The 13,810-nt window shown below is 41.0% G+C and overlaps 1 protein-coding gene across 5 annotated transcripts in view; it reads right to left on the bottom strand.

The window, feature by feature from the left end:
• The window catches only part of ACVR1 (activin A receptor type 1), a 103,280-nt gene that overhangs the window by 46,971 nt on the left and 42,499 nt on the right, over positions 1 to 13,810 (bottom strand). For 4 of the 5 annotated variants that reach the window (XM_065561760.1, XM_005296928.5, XM_042860836.2 and 1 more), the window contains one exon: positions 5,597 to 5,670. In XM_065561760.1, coding sequence (XP_065417832.1) covers positions 5,597 to 5,670 — 74 coding nt within the window. Of the gene's footprint in view, positions 1 to 5,596; positions 5,671 to 9,221; positions 9,336 to 13,810 lie in introns of those variants that run through there. The other variant, XM_005296927.3, reaches the window with a different exon arrangement.

A 13,810-nucleotide genomic window follows, 5' to 3' on the forward strand; every position in this document is an offset into this window, starting at 1 on the left:
GTACACTGCATAGCAATCAACCCCCTCCAAAACAATTAGCTCCATTTCCGCCCACTCCCCCCCGGCCCCCAGCACATTCATAGAGGTACTATTCCCCCCCTCTTCCATTGGGCCATGCAAGTCCATAATGTGGGAGCACAACGCATCCCTGACTTCTGTTGCCTTGGTGCACCAGCTCCAGCTGTGGTAGGTGCACTTTCTGGCTTAGTGTACTGATTCAGTAGCCCCTCACTACCATAGGGCCATTCAAGGGAAAATGGACCACCTCCAAGTTCAAAGATTGTGAAGAGCACAACAAGCAACAGTAAGGCAGACAGCACTTGACACTGACATCCAAACAGGTCTGTAAAAATCTCCAACAGGATTTCAATATGCCAAAAGGACATTCAACCACCATTCTATACTTGCTGAGAATGTAATTAAACAATCTTTTGCCAGGGCCTCTGAAGTCAGGGTACTGTTTCATAAGCCAAGGCAAAACGGGGTATGTGGGGTCCCCCAGAACAGGAATTCCGTCTATGACAATGTCACCTGGTGGGATAATGTCCCAGCCCATCAAAGAATCTTGTAGATCCATTTGCCAAAAAGCATGGCATCGTCAACTTCCCTACTGCAGTCTACATTGACATTCATAAGTCAACTTTGGCGGTGCACAAGGGCCTGTATAACAATGAAATAGCACCCTTTGCAGTTTATGTACACACATGCTCTTTGAGGAGGGCAAACTATGGGCACCAGTCCCACCAATGGTCCCAGCACAGTTTGAAAACCCCATTCTCTCAAAGCCAGCAATTACCCCAGGAATATCTTTTATGGCTGCCACTTTGGGTAAAGTGGAAGTGGAGGTTTGAGACAGTCAGGTATGTGGTTTACCCCCAGTCAACTCTCCAACAACAAACTGGTTTGCAACAGACCTATAGCAGTCTGGCATAGCCAGTTTCCAGGGTTGCTATAGCACCACACTTCTGGAGCGGCAAGGGTACCCTCCTTGGTGTATCTCTATTATTGGTGGATTCGGGCAAGCTGCTTACAAAGCTCTACAAATATATCTTCCTTAATGCAAAAGTTCTGGACCCACTGCTGGTCATGCATGATTATGTGAGATCACCAGTCTGTGCTTGTGGGCCCTGCTCCAGAAGCACAGTGTATGAAGGGGGCATCAGCGGCTGTACCAAGTGTAATGCACAGCATCAACCCATTCAAGTCAGTCATGCCTGGGTACGCCTCATTCTCTCCTCCTCCATAAGCTGTGTCAGGTACCTTTGGTGGGTCAGAAAATGCCATCGAAACATCTACCAGCATCACACAGAAGCTCTTCCTGTTTCCTGACACAGGAGTGACAGAGCAAACCAAGAGAACTTCTTGAAAAGGTGTCTCCTCCATGTTGCTGGCAAGCTGTGTGGGCCAGTTGTTCAAGCTTCCTGAAATGTGCAGGGTGGGCAGTCAAGTTTTCCCTCACAGTGCACTACAGACAGAGGGCCTGAGCAGCCAAATTCCAGGTGGCCACTAGGGAGTCTGGGATATGGGTTGGTTTGACTCAGGTCTTCAAGCTGCACTGTGGATACCAGAGCCCCATGTTCAAGCCCAGGTTAGAAAAATCTTAACCTAGGGTTAAAAATCAGTGCAGATGCTCAAGCTCTGGGTTTTCTAACCCAGGGCCAGCTAACTCAAGTCCCACTAACCCTGGGTTTACATTGCAGTGTAGCAATACCCTTAATTTCTTGGTCAACTCAACAGGACCACCATTTACAGAAAGGGTAAGACATACTATTCAACATTTTAAAAGCACCCAGTTTTCTGAGATAGCCATGTAGGCAAAAAAGTAGATTTGTATTTATGAGGTAAAATGGGGTTTCCCCCTACCCCTTCGAAAACACAGCATGCACATCAAGGTCACAGAACTCCTATAATCCAACAGTGATACTTTGACTTTATTTTGATGGTGGTAGTGGCGGTGGTGAAGAATGGCTAGACGTATCTAAATTGGAACAGGTAGAGCCCACCTGAGGCAATCTCAAGTGATTAATTTGGCTCCCATAAAATTCTAGTTTAGTTCTCATGAAGAAAATCTGAGTGAGAGGAGAAACTAAAACACACGGGGAGGAAAGTCAAGAAGTTCATATATTCATACCTTCACTATGTTTTGTGGGAATCTTTCAGGAAAGATGAGACCCTCCCATACCACTTCTTGCTTTCCCCTAAAAAGTCAAATATAGCTAAGCCCCTTTGCTCTCTGTTTAAAACAATTTTTACTGAAAAAATCCTGTTTTACAAGTATTATTCAGTTTCCCCCGATTTTCCCCCTACTTTTATATTAAACATAAAAATAACTTGTTTTATTAGGAAAATACAATACATTGCATGAGATATGTATTACGATAATACATTAGTCTGTGTGTATATGCAAAACTGCCTGTTGAAGTAATGCTACATATTAGCCTAGAAGTTACACACAAACAGGCACACATGCAAGCTCTGAAGTACATCTGAACGTACTGATGAATCTCATACCCACCATGTACACATTTTAAGGTGTTAGCAGATAATAGTTTAAAGATCTGACCCTACAATGGGAAGAAAATGAAAATCTGTATCAGAAAACGTTTCAAAACACAAGGAAGTATTCAAAAGTTTTTTTTTTTTTTTTTTTAAACAAAAGCAGGAGAAAAGGATGAAGTTGAGTGTATGCACTGCAAATTGTGTGGCCCAATTATTAAATAGAACTATTAGCCTATAAATATTTACACGTCTACAACTGTAAACTGTTTATTCAAATGAGAAGTTTTGTTGGGGGGGGATTAGAGGTGTACTGTTTTCTTAAACTTAGAGGTGGCATTGTGTTTTGAGTTCTGTTTTAGTTCTGCAGCAAACTACATTGAATTCCATTCATCAAAGCATTAATCTACCAAATACTTTTTCCCCGTCCTTCTGTCCACCAAAATAAACCCCAATATTTACCCAGAAAAAAATCGTTAATTTTTTCCCCCACTATTTTCACCTGTTTTTGTTGTAGTAATAAACACCAATAAATTCTTGGGAAAGAAATTAAATTAAAATAAAATCTGAAAACAAAGGACCCTAACTATAGCAAAATACAATATATGATATAGGTAAATTCAGTACCACATACCATCACCCTGACAAAACTGTCCATCACAATACCAACAGCAAGCCTAACAACCGTTACTTTAGCATCTTCATCCTCTGCCTCAGACATAATGTTCTAATTTAAAATTCATGGTTAAGGGTATAGGAAATTACTCGTATGCTTTTCTACTATTAACTTGCAAATGCACTCTTGCCTCTTGAAGCACTGCTACAGCATCAGACGGGCTATTCAAAGGCAGGCCCAAAAATTAAAGTCTACTACCAGTTTGCTATTGAGAAAGAGGTAAGTGAAAGTGATGGTTAAGAGGATATGAAGCTACTCCAGGTCATCAAGCATTTCTTTTAACAAGAAACTCCTGTTGAGAGACCTTGTTTTGTTCCTACCATAAAATATAGATCTTGAATATTAAATATGGACCTTGTATGAAGCATGCACATGACCCTACCCTGCTTTTCTGTAACAGCAGGGCTTAATGGCACTTCAAGAATCAGGCTACAGCTGCAGTGGAGGTATGAGCAAGGGTATTGCCACTAGAAAGCTGGCCAGGTCTGCTGCAAAACCTGAGGATGTTCTCATGCCAAACATGAAGTATTGCAGTTTTGTAGATTTAGACTAAGGGGCAGAACTAAGCTAACCCACTCCAGCAAACCCCAATTAAAAAAAAAAAGTGTGCTATGGCCTAGTAGCAGACTTCATATCCATTCAAAATTAGAAGGCAGACAGGAGTAAAGGGAATTTTTGCCCCAGAACTCATGGGCATTCAGTTCTATCAGTTCTGCACCAAATTATGGCCCAAGCACATGTGTGGAAAGTGGACTAAGGAAATTACAAGGAGCTCAAATCCACTCTGGCTGGAATTGGACAACAGGGGTTGGACCATTTCTTCTGATGCATCTGGCATTGGCCACTGCTGGAAGACAGGATATGGGCTAGATGAATCATTGGTCTCAACCACTGTGGGCATTCTTATGTACCTTTGACTCACTCTGTGAGCCCTACTTTATGTTACTAACATGAAAGGAAGTGATGACAAAGTGTTCAGAAACAAAGTGGTTAATTCTCATGAGATCATTGAATGCCTGGCCTCTGCAAGATCAGATATCTACATGAGCAAACAGATACAAACCAAGATGCATCATGGGTTCCACTAAGCTTTCTTGTTGAACATCCTTCCATATTTGTTTACATCAGAACTTAAGAAAAAAGCAAGACCACTTTTACTATTAGTTTAAGTCAGGAAAAAAATAAAGCAGTATATCATCCCAGCAGTCATACAGTATACAGAAAACAAAAATCAGCCATGAAGAGGGAAAAAAAGAAAGGTGGTGGGGAGAAGAAAAATGCAGGACTAATTTTCTGTACATGCTACATCACCTGTAACTCCACGACAAGAGAGACACAGTTACTACAGACACTCTTTGAAAGTTTATGGGACAAGTTTACCTCAACATTTCAGTTGAGTGCAAAACAACGTGGTTCACATGTGTAACTGCTCAATTTATATAGGGTGATGAACAATCAGGATATACAGTCCACTCTTATTCCAAACGCGCAACTCTAAATTCACCCCAGCAGCCAGCTATGCCTCTCACACCATGCATATGGTCCCATGACTCTTAGGATCAGCACAGCAGCAATTTTCAGAAAAAAGGAAGACCCCCACTACGGATTTAACTCTTTCCTTGCAGAACACTTCATTATACTCTTGCTGAAGTGACACCATCAAGACGTTTGAGGCTTGAAATGTAGATTTTTATTAGAAAAGGAGAGTCATATTAAAACAATGACAAAGTACTTGTATTATTGATAGGCTTAGAGTTTACAACCACTTTCCCACTTTTTTCCCCCCTTCTCCTCTTTGCTTTGGATTGGAGACTACATTCACCTTGCCCTGCATTATTTCCACAACACCCACTTCTACCGGTCAATAGGTGTGCAGAGAAAGTTACGGATATAGATTCTAAGATTTTTTTAGGTTTCCAAAATAAAAATCTTTTTTAATTATAAAAAAAGAAGAATGAAGTACATGCATTTCCATATGCACTGTTCTAAATTACTTTGGACAAGAACGGGTGCAGTTAAAACTGAATAACACAGTATGGCTCAAGACATCAGTAATCAAACACACACAGGAGCAACAGTGATTGACTCAGGTTAGAGGGAGCAGAGCAGCATCTGTCCAGAGGTTATTAGACCTTCATCTGAACTACTGATGCTCTTCCACCCTCATTGGAGTGAGCACCGATCAGTTATTTTCTGCGTACTTCCAGCTGAGAAGCCCTCACACGTCTCCTTATCTATGAATGCCCAACTGAAACATTAATCAAACATCACTCCCAAGAAGAATTTGTCAACTGTCAATGTATAAGGGTAGAACACTGAACTAGAGTAGACTAGGACCAGATTCATAGTTAAAACTGTATTTGAGTCTGGTGCTTCAGGAGTTAACAGCTGCAGCACTAACCCACTGTAATTCACATTACCTACCTTCCAGACTGGGTGATGGAAAAGCCAGCAGCAGCAGCACGGAAAGAATCATAACTCCATCTATCATTGTAGATCTGGAGAAAGAGCAAAAGGGAAAATAAGTGTACTTTAATTGCTAAACAGTTGGATTTTCTTCTAGTAGGCTTTATTAAAAAAAAAAAAACAAAAAAAAACCACACCCCCACAACCGGACACACACACACACACATTCCTACAAATTGCACAGCAATACTTACATGGGGAGGGAGAAGGGGAGTCACAGAAATAGCATTGATATTGTACTGCAGGTACACAACAACTCAAGGACCAGGCTACTGGGTATAAAGCCTGTTCCAATACTGTTTTAGCTAAGCAGATTCAAACTCTTGAAAGCAAACCTTGTCTGGCACACACTTGAATTTCTAGGCTTTCAAACCAAACCAGTAAGATTTAAAAGAAAAAAAAATTACTGTGAACTTAATACACACTGTACAAATGTTTTTAAGTTGAAGATCTGTCAGAAAAGGGGCACTGCCTGCCAATGCAGAAGCCATAGAACACTGGTGGACAAGTCCCACTATTTGATTTTCCTTAAAACAGAGGAAGTTGCTAGAAGGGAAGAGGGCACTCCATAGTTGAGCAACTATTCTTAGTAATTAAATTTCCAGTTGTATTCTGCATTATTTGCGAAGGGTTCCATTCCAGTGACCCCAACACTATTCCTCTGCTACTAAACATTAAAACAATTGCATCTAGTGAAAGAACTAAGGGGTATTTCCAGCATATGCATAGTTTCTAGATACAAGTGAATTCATTAGATTTCCTGTATTTCATTAGTTTTTCCCCACACAAATTGCTGGTTTCTCTCCTCACACACATGAAAATAAGATCAGACTGTCACTGCAAAGAAATATATTAACAGGTTTCTGAGAAAAAAACCCTATTCCATAGCAATCGTTTGTGTTTTCCATCAAAATGGTCTCCTTTCTTTCCAATGCTAAATCTCTGGCATTAACAAACTTCATACACTTCTAATAAAAAATGGAGGCAATAGCTTGTTTAAGACAAGTTATTCTATTCAAGGGAGAGAATGATTAGGACTATCCTAATGGAAGTGTGTTATAGTCCCTATTTAGTTTCTTGGAAGTGATTTCTGTTTGAGTGGATCAAATTTGGAAGACTTAGTACCTTCATTTCTCTCTCTCACACACACATGAAAAACTTGCCTTTCTTAACCCAGGCTACTAGTGACTTAATACAGAAATAAAGCGGGGTATGGTATGGGGACGCTTTACCTGGCAGAAAGCTGACTCAAAAGACAGCCAACCAATCTTAAAAAATTCAGTACTTTTAAATAGCTGGAAGGGACTTTTGACATAAAGAAGTTTGTGCAGATTGATGGATGTGACTAGAACACTCTTCCCCCACCATTCCATCACTGGGTCTTATTTGAACTGACATCTTAAGCAAGTCTTCTCTTGATGACCATACCCAGAAACATTTCTGCACACCTGGACAAAGGTGGTACAGTACACATGTCTCTTTCAGGAGACCAAAGGTTCAAATGCACAGACCGAAAAAAATTGATTCTAGTGATGCTACTCCACCACATGGAGTTGGTTAAGCCAGCAACCCTGAAGCAAACTATTAGAACAGGGTTGGGAGTTACCCTGCAACTGAAGAGAGTGAACTCAAATTCGCAACACTCAGCCTCTTTTAGAAGTGGAGTAGGACATGTACTGACCCACATCCTGAAAAGGCTGTCAGACAGTCATGGGAATAGAGGAAGAGAGTAAAGCAGACAAACACTGAAGGAGAAAATTAAATGGGAAATCAACAAAATGAGGAAAAAGGGAACACTGAGGAAAGAGTGGGTTAAGACATTAGAAATAAGAGCATGAAAGGCATTTTGCAGACCAGCAAAAGAGATACTGAAGAAACATTAAGATACAAAAAGAAAAGGGGACAATGGGAAGACAGCAAGTTATTTTATCCCCCCCACATACACCTCTTCAAAAACACGCACTTATGACTTAATAGTTTGGCAGTTTCTTGAGAAACAGAACTTTTCCAGTTTTTGTTCCTCTCTTTGGTAAGAGTTGGCCGGGATGATGTTAAGAGCTTAGTAGTAGGTCAATATGGGTCCTCATTCACTATTGTATGCAGCCAAACATTTCATTTTGAAGCATAAACACAGAAGGACAATAAATGTTCAGGAAACATGAATGACAGTTTCTTCCCTAATGGTGAATGGATAAACTTTGAAAAGTTCATCTGATTATTTTTCATCCCCAGACCATCATGCTGTTTAGAGAGTCATTTTCAGATGAGCCCAAAAAAGGAGGCCAGAAGAACCAGTTGATCTAATAATATAGCAACTGTCAATAATGTATCTCAAAGCACTTTAAAAAAAGGAGGTAAGTATCAATTTTGCCATTTTACACATGGAAACAAACATTGAGAAGTGAAGTGACTTGCTCAAGTTCACCCAGAAGGCCAGTGTTAGAGCCAGGAACAGAACCCAGGTCACCATTCACTAGATCTCACCGCTTTCCAACAGCACTCAGATTCAAAGTATTCTAGACACAACTTAAGTATTTCTTAACATTTAAAAAAAAACAAACAAACAAACAAATAAAAAAAGCCTGCTGACTGACCAACATTCAGAAATCTGTTTGAGGGCATCTATTTATATAAACCTCTTTGGACATGCTTATTTAAAAACAGGCCTTTTCTATTATAAATCTGAACAAAAAGGTCAGTCACAACATTCTAATCTGCATTTTATAATGTGGCTATCTCATGGGGAAAGCAGATACGAATAACCCTAGGCTCCGCTTCTTTGCAACAATTCCCATGGCATTCCTTCTCCTGAAAGCCTCAAAGCATATTTTGCCTATATGTCCTGTGAAGTGCTGTGTACACTAATGGTATTCTTAAAAAAAAAAAAAAAAAAAAAACCCACCACACAACACCCTGTGTATTTGACAATTATATTTTATGCCGTGTTTATGCAGACTAGGTACAGCCCTTGAGCTTCTGGCAAGTTACCACTGTGGCCCTCAATGCTTCACAACTGAGTTACTCCACAACAACTGACTGGATTGCCGGCTATCATTGTAAGGCAGAGGGCAGAGAGCTAGAATGTGAGCCTCAAACCTTAATGAAATCCTGATTTTCCTTTGAAAGATGTAGAGAGAGAAGGGGGGGGGGGGGGGAGAAGGACTTTGAGAAGCAACCCATCAACACGGCTACAAAAAAATCTCATCAAAAGCCTTAGCAAAAAATTTGTTCTCTATAAAGATCTGTCTCTGCTCCAATAAGAACAAAAAACAACACATTCCAAATAATAAAATTAGACTCCAGTAAGCAAGAGAACCAGAGATCTGTTCTCTCATTGTATGTGGTTATCCGGCTCCAGCCAACATACTGTGTTTATACAGTTGAAAGCCTGCCAAAAACTTTGGAAGAGATGTCAAGATCCCTTGCTGGTTGCCATTTTGCTCAGAGAATGAAGTATCTGCTGTTAGTTTATTTTTAACTAGCTGAATTAACAGGCTAAGAAAGAAACTCATTTATAAATCTGCTCCACAATCAGATGCCAACAATAAAAACAACAAAGGAGGTTCCACAGATTACCTCTTACCTCGACAGAAATGTATCCATCAAAAACAGACCGTTCACAGTGATTAGGATATAAAGGTTTATAAAAGAAATACAACCCTCTGCGCTTTGGTATCTGCTGGCTGAGCAGTCTTCTGATGTGTCGGCTGGAAAAGTAGGGAGTAAGGGAGAGGGGGAAAGAAGTGGCAGCAGTCCAAGATGTGTAGCTTCAGAGCAGCTCAGTGCTGTTTTCTGTTCAAATGATCTGTCACTTGAGACTTATCCTCCGATAAGCACCTCAGCCACACAATCCCATCTCCAGCTAGCTGACTGACTTCTCAGCTTTGATTTTCCAGCGACATCCTTGCCACTCTTGAAGTTTTAGATTAAACATTTCCTGCTGCAGAGATAAACCTGACAAAGGAACTACTGTTCCTGAGTCTGAAAGTGTAGAGAACTGAAGGAAGACAGCTGCGACTGCTCACCTGCAGGAATCAGACATATTTGTGGTTGTTGTTTTTTTTAAATGCAGTTACAACCAATAAACTGCACCTTTTATCAATAAACATCAAAGATGACTCCCATGACAGTGCTCCAACAGGATTACATGTAAGCCAGTGCTCTATTGTCTTGGTATTTGTTAGGTTACACTGAGAAGTCGTCTGTTTCAGAGATAAAATGTGCTATTTATTATGTATTTTGATGTGCTGAATTCAAATATGACAATTAAAAGAACTGATTGGCTACCGTTTCTAAGATATTTAAGTTTTTACAATTTATGTCTATGTATATTGTGTAGATAGAGTTTTAATCATAAATTGTAAACCTAGGTCTTTTCATGTGTTCATGGTTGCTTTACATGATAATATTTCACCTCTCCTGTTTATGTAACACTTTAAAAATCAGCAAAAGGGTTATATAAATAATTTATTATGAAACAAAAAGGCAAAAACTATTATGTACATAGTTTAGTCCTATTCAGTGTCTACTCGGCACTTCTTGGCTTGTCTCTTGTATTCATTAAATGGAGCATCTCTTGTCACTGTCCAGCAATAGTCTGCAAGCATTGATGGGCTCCATTTGCCCTGATAGCGTTTCTCCATTGTTGCAATGTCCTGGTGAAATTGCTCGCCGTGCTCGTCGCTCACTGCTCTGCAGTTCGGTGGAAAAAAAATCTAGACGAGTGCAAAAAAAAATGTATCTTTAGTGACATGTTGCAACCAAGGCTTTTGTATGCCTTGAGGAGGTTTTCCACCAACAACCTGTAGTTGTCTGCCTTGTTGTTTCTGAGAAAATGTATTGCCACTAACTGGAAGGCTTTCCATGCCGTCTTTTCCTTGCCACGCAGAGCATGGTCAAATGCATCATCTCGAAGAAGTTCACGAATCTAAGGACCAACAAAAGACACCTTCCTTTATCTTAGCTTCACTTAACCTTGGAAATTTTCCACGGAGGTACTTGAAAGCTGCTTGTGTTTTGTCAATGGCCTTGACAAAGTTCTTCATCAGACCCAGCTTGATGTGTAAGGGTGGTAACAAAATCTTCCTTGATTCAACAAGTGGTGGATGCTGAACACTTTTCCTCCCAGGCTCCAACGACTGTCAGAGTGGCCAATCTTTCTTAATGTAGTGAGAATCTCTTGCACGACTATCCCACTCGCAGAGAAAACAGCAGTACTTTGGGTATCCAGTCTGCAGACCAAGCAAGAGAGCAACAACCTTCAAAGCTGCCACTGATGTTGGTCATAGTTTATGCACCTCAAAATTTGTTTCGTGTTGTCATAGGTTTCCTTCATATGGACTGCATGACCAACTGGAATTGATGGCAAAACATTGCCATTATGCAGTAAAACAGCTTTAAGACTCGTCTTCAATGAATAGTCTCCACTCATCTGGATCGTGAACGATGTTGAGGGCTGCCATCACACCATCGATGTTGTTGCAGGCTACAAGATCACCTTCCATGAAGAAGAATGGGACAAGAGCCTTTTGATGGTCACGGAACATGGAAATCCTAACATCACCGGTCAGGAGATTCCACTGCTGTAGTCTGGAGCCCAACAGCTCTGCCTTACTCTTGGGTAGTTCCAAATCCCTGACAAGGTCATTCAGGAGGAGGATGGGAGAAAATGTGGGTCCTGTGACATTGATGGTTCAGGACCAGAAGTTTCATCCTCTTCCTCGTCTGACTCAAGTGAGAATGATTCTGGTGCATCAGGAACTGGCAATCCTTCTCCGTGGGGTACTGGGCGTATAGCTGATGGAATGTTTGGATAATGCCTAGTCCACTTTTTCTTCTTTGACTCACCTTTCCCAACTGGAGGCACCATGCAGAAGTAACAATTGCTGGTATGATCTGTTGGCTCTCTCCAAATCATTGGCACTGCAAAAGGCATAGATTTCCTTTTCCTGTTCAACCACTGGCGAAGATTTGTTGCACAAGTGTTGCAGCATATGTGTGGGACCCACCTCTTGTCCTGATCTCCAATTTTGCAGCCAAAATAAAGGTGATAGGCTTTCTTAACCATAGTGGTTATACTGCGCTTTTGTGATGCAAAAGTCACTTCACCACAAACATAGCAGAAGTTACCTGCACTGTTCACACAAGTACAAGGCATCTCTGCTCACTTTGGCTAAACAGAAACGTGTCCCTTTGCAAAATCAAACACTGACAAATAAGAGCGCACGACACTGTATGATTTCTAGAGCTGATATAGGGCAATTTGTTCAGCAGAGTGATGTAAGCTTCGTTATGATTGCATCATCCATGACTTCTAGGAATAACATGATGCAATTCATATCATGTATGACGCAATACCAGCTTCAGATTGCATTATTCATTGTTTTGCCTAAAAAGCAAGTATTGTCCAAACCCAGTCATAGATTTATTCATAGATCCAGTCAAAGATGTATTTTAGTCATTTCTGGTTTAAATTGAGATCCCTTCCCTTTATAACTCACTTATCCTCTGCCATTCCCAAGTCAAGGGTCGTATATACTGACCCAATAGCATATCTTGAAAACTAGAGCCATCAACAATTTTAAGCATCATTTTCGTTCTCAGTGACCCAGAATTAGTAAAGTTTGACTACATTTATTTCAGAAGCATTTTGGCTGTAGAGCAGTGTTATCAACCTACCACAAACCAATGCAGACAAACCAATTCCAGCACGTTTAAGTTAGGGTCACTGAAAATGCTTACCATATTCTACCTAATATGTGCTCTCTTTTGCTGAAGAGGATGACACACTGCACTAAGTACACACAAATATCCAAGCGCATTTTTTTCCATGATCTATTTGATTTATTTTTGTCAAATAGATTGGATATGAACCTTGACATTTATTTATTCAGTAATAAGTCACCAGGACTAGATAATGTTCGAGTTCTGGGGGAAAAAAAAAAAAATTCTGAAATTTCAAAACATGGGTATGAAACCTATAGCTTAAAATTAGCCTCTGTACCACATAACTGGAGGGTGTCCAATGAAACACTGATTTTTAGAAAAGGCTCTAGAGGTGATTCTGGCAACTACAGGCCAGTAAGCCTAACTTCGGTACGAGGAAAATTGGTTGCAGCTATAGTAAAGAACAAAATTATCAGACACAGATAAACATGATATGTTGTGGAAGAGTCAACAGGACTTTTACTAAGGGAAATCATGCCTCACCAATCTATTAGAATTCTTCAAAGTCAACAAGCATATGGAGAAGGGTGATCCAGTCAATACAGTGTGCTTGGTCTTTCAGAAAGCCTTTGATAAGGTCCCTCATCAAAGGCTCTTAAGCAAACTAAACAATCATGGGCAAGGTTAAGATTGCATCACAATTATTTTTAGTAAAAGTCACGGACAGGTTGCAGGCAGTAAAGAAACTCACAGAATGGTGTGTGGCAGGGGCTCAGGGCTAGGGGCAAGGGGTTGGGGAGTGCAGGGGGCACTTACCTCAGGGTGGGGGGCTCCCTGGCTCCCACTGGCATGGCCCCCCTCCAGTTCATAGGCAGCAGAGGCGGTCTCTGCGCCCAATAGGAGCTGCGGCAGCCAGCCCTTGTGGCAGGAGCAGCAGAGTCCCTGCCCTGGCCCCTGCCTCCACCGCCTAGGAGCTGCAGGGACAGGGAACTGGGTAGGAACCCCCTGCCAACCAACCCCCCACCCTCCCCCAACACCAGTGGGGGTCCTGGGCCATAACCCCCAGTGCTTCCTGACCACCCCTTCTCCCCCTCCCTCCCCCCCAAGTTTTAGTCCGGGCAGGTATTTTTAGTAAAAGTCATGGACAGGTCACGGGCCCGTGAATTTTTGTTTACAGACCGTGACTTGTCCATGACTTTTACTAAAAATACCAGTGACTAAAATGTAGCCTTAACAATGAGGTGGTAGAGTTTGCAGAGGATACAAAATTACTCAAGATAGTTAAGTCCAAAGCTGACTGAAGACCTCACTAAACTGGGACACTGGGAAACAAAATAGATGAATTCAATTTTGGTAAATGCAAAGTAACACACATAGGAAAACAATCCCAACTTTACATGCAAAATGATGGGGATCAAAATTATCTATAAGTACTCAGGAAAGATCTCGGAGTCATCGTAGATAGTTCTCTTAAAACCATCTGCTCAACATGCAATGGCAATCAAA

Source organism: Chrysemys picta, chromosome 11 (assembly GCF_011386835.1).
Source record: "Chrysemys picta bellii isolate R12L10 chromosome 11, ASM1138683v2, whole genome shotgun sequence".
NCBI classification, from domain to species: Eukaryota; Metazoa; Chordata; order Testudines; family Emydidae; genus Chrysemys; species Chrysemys picta.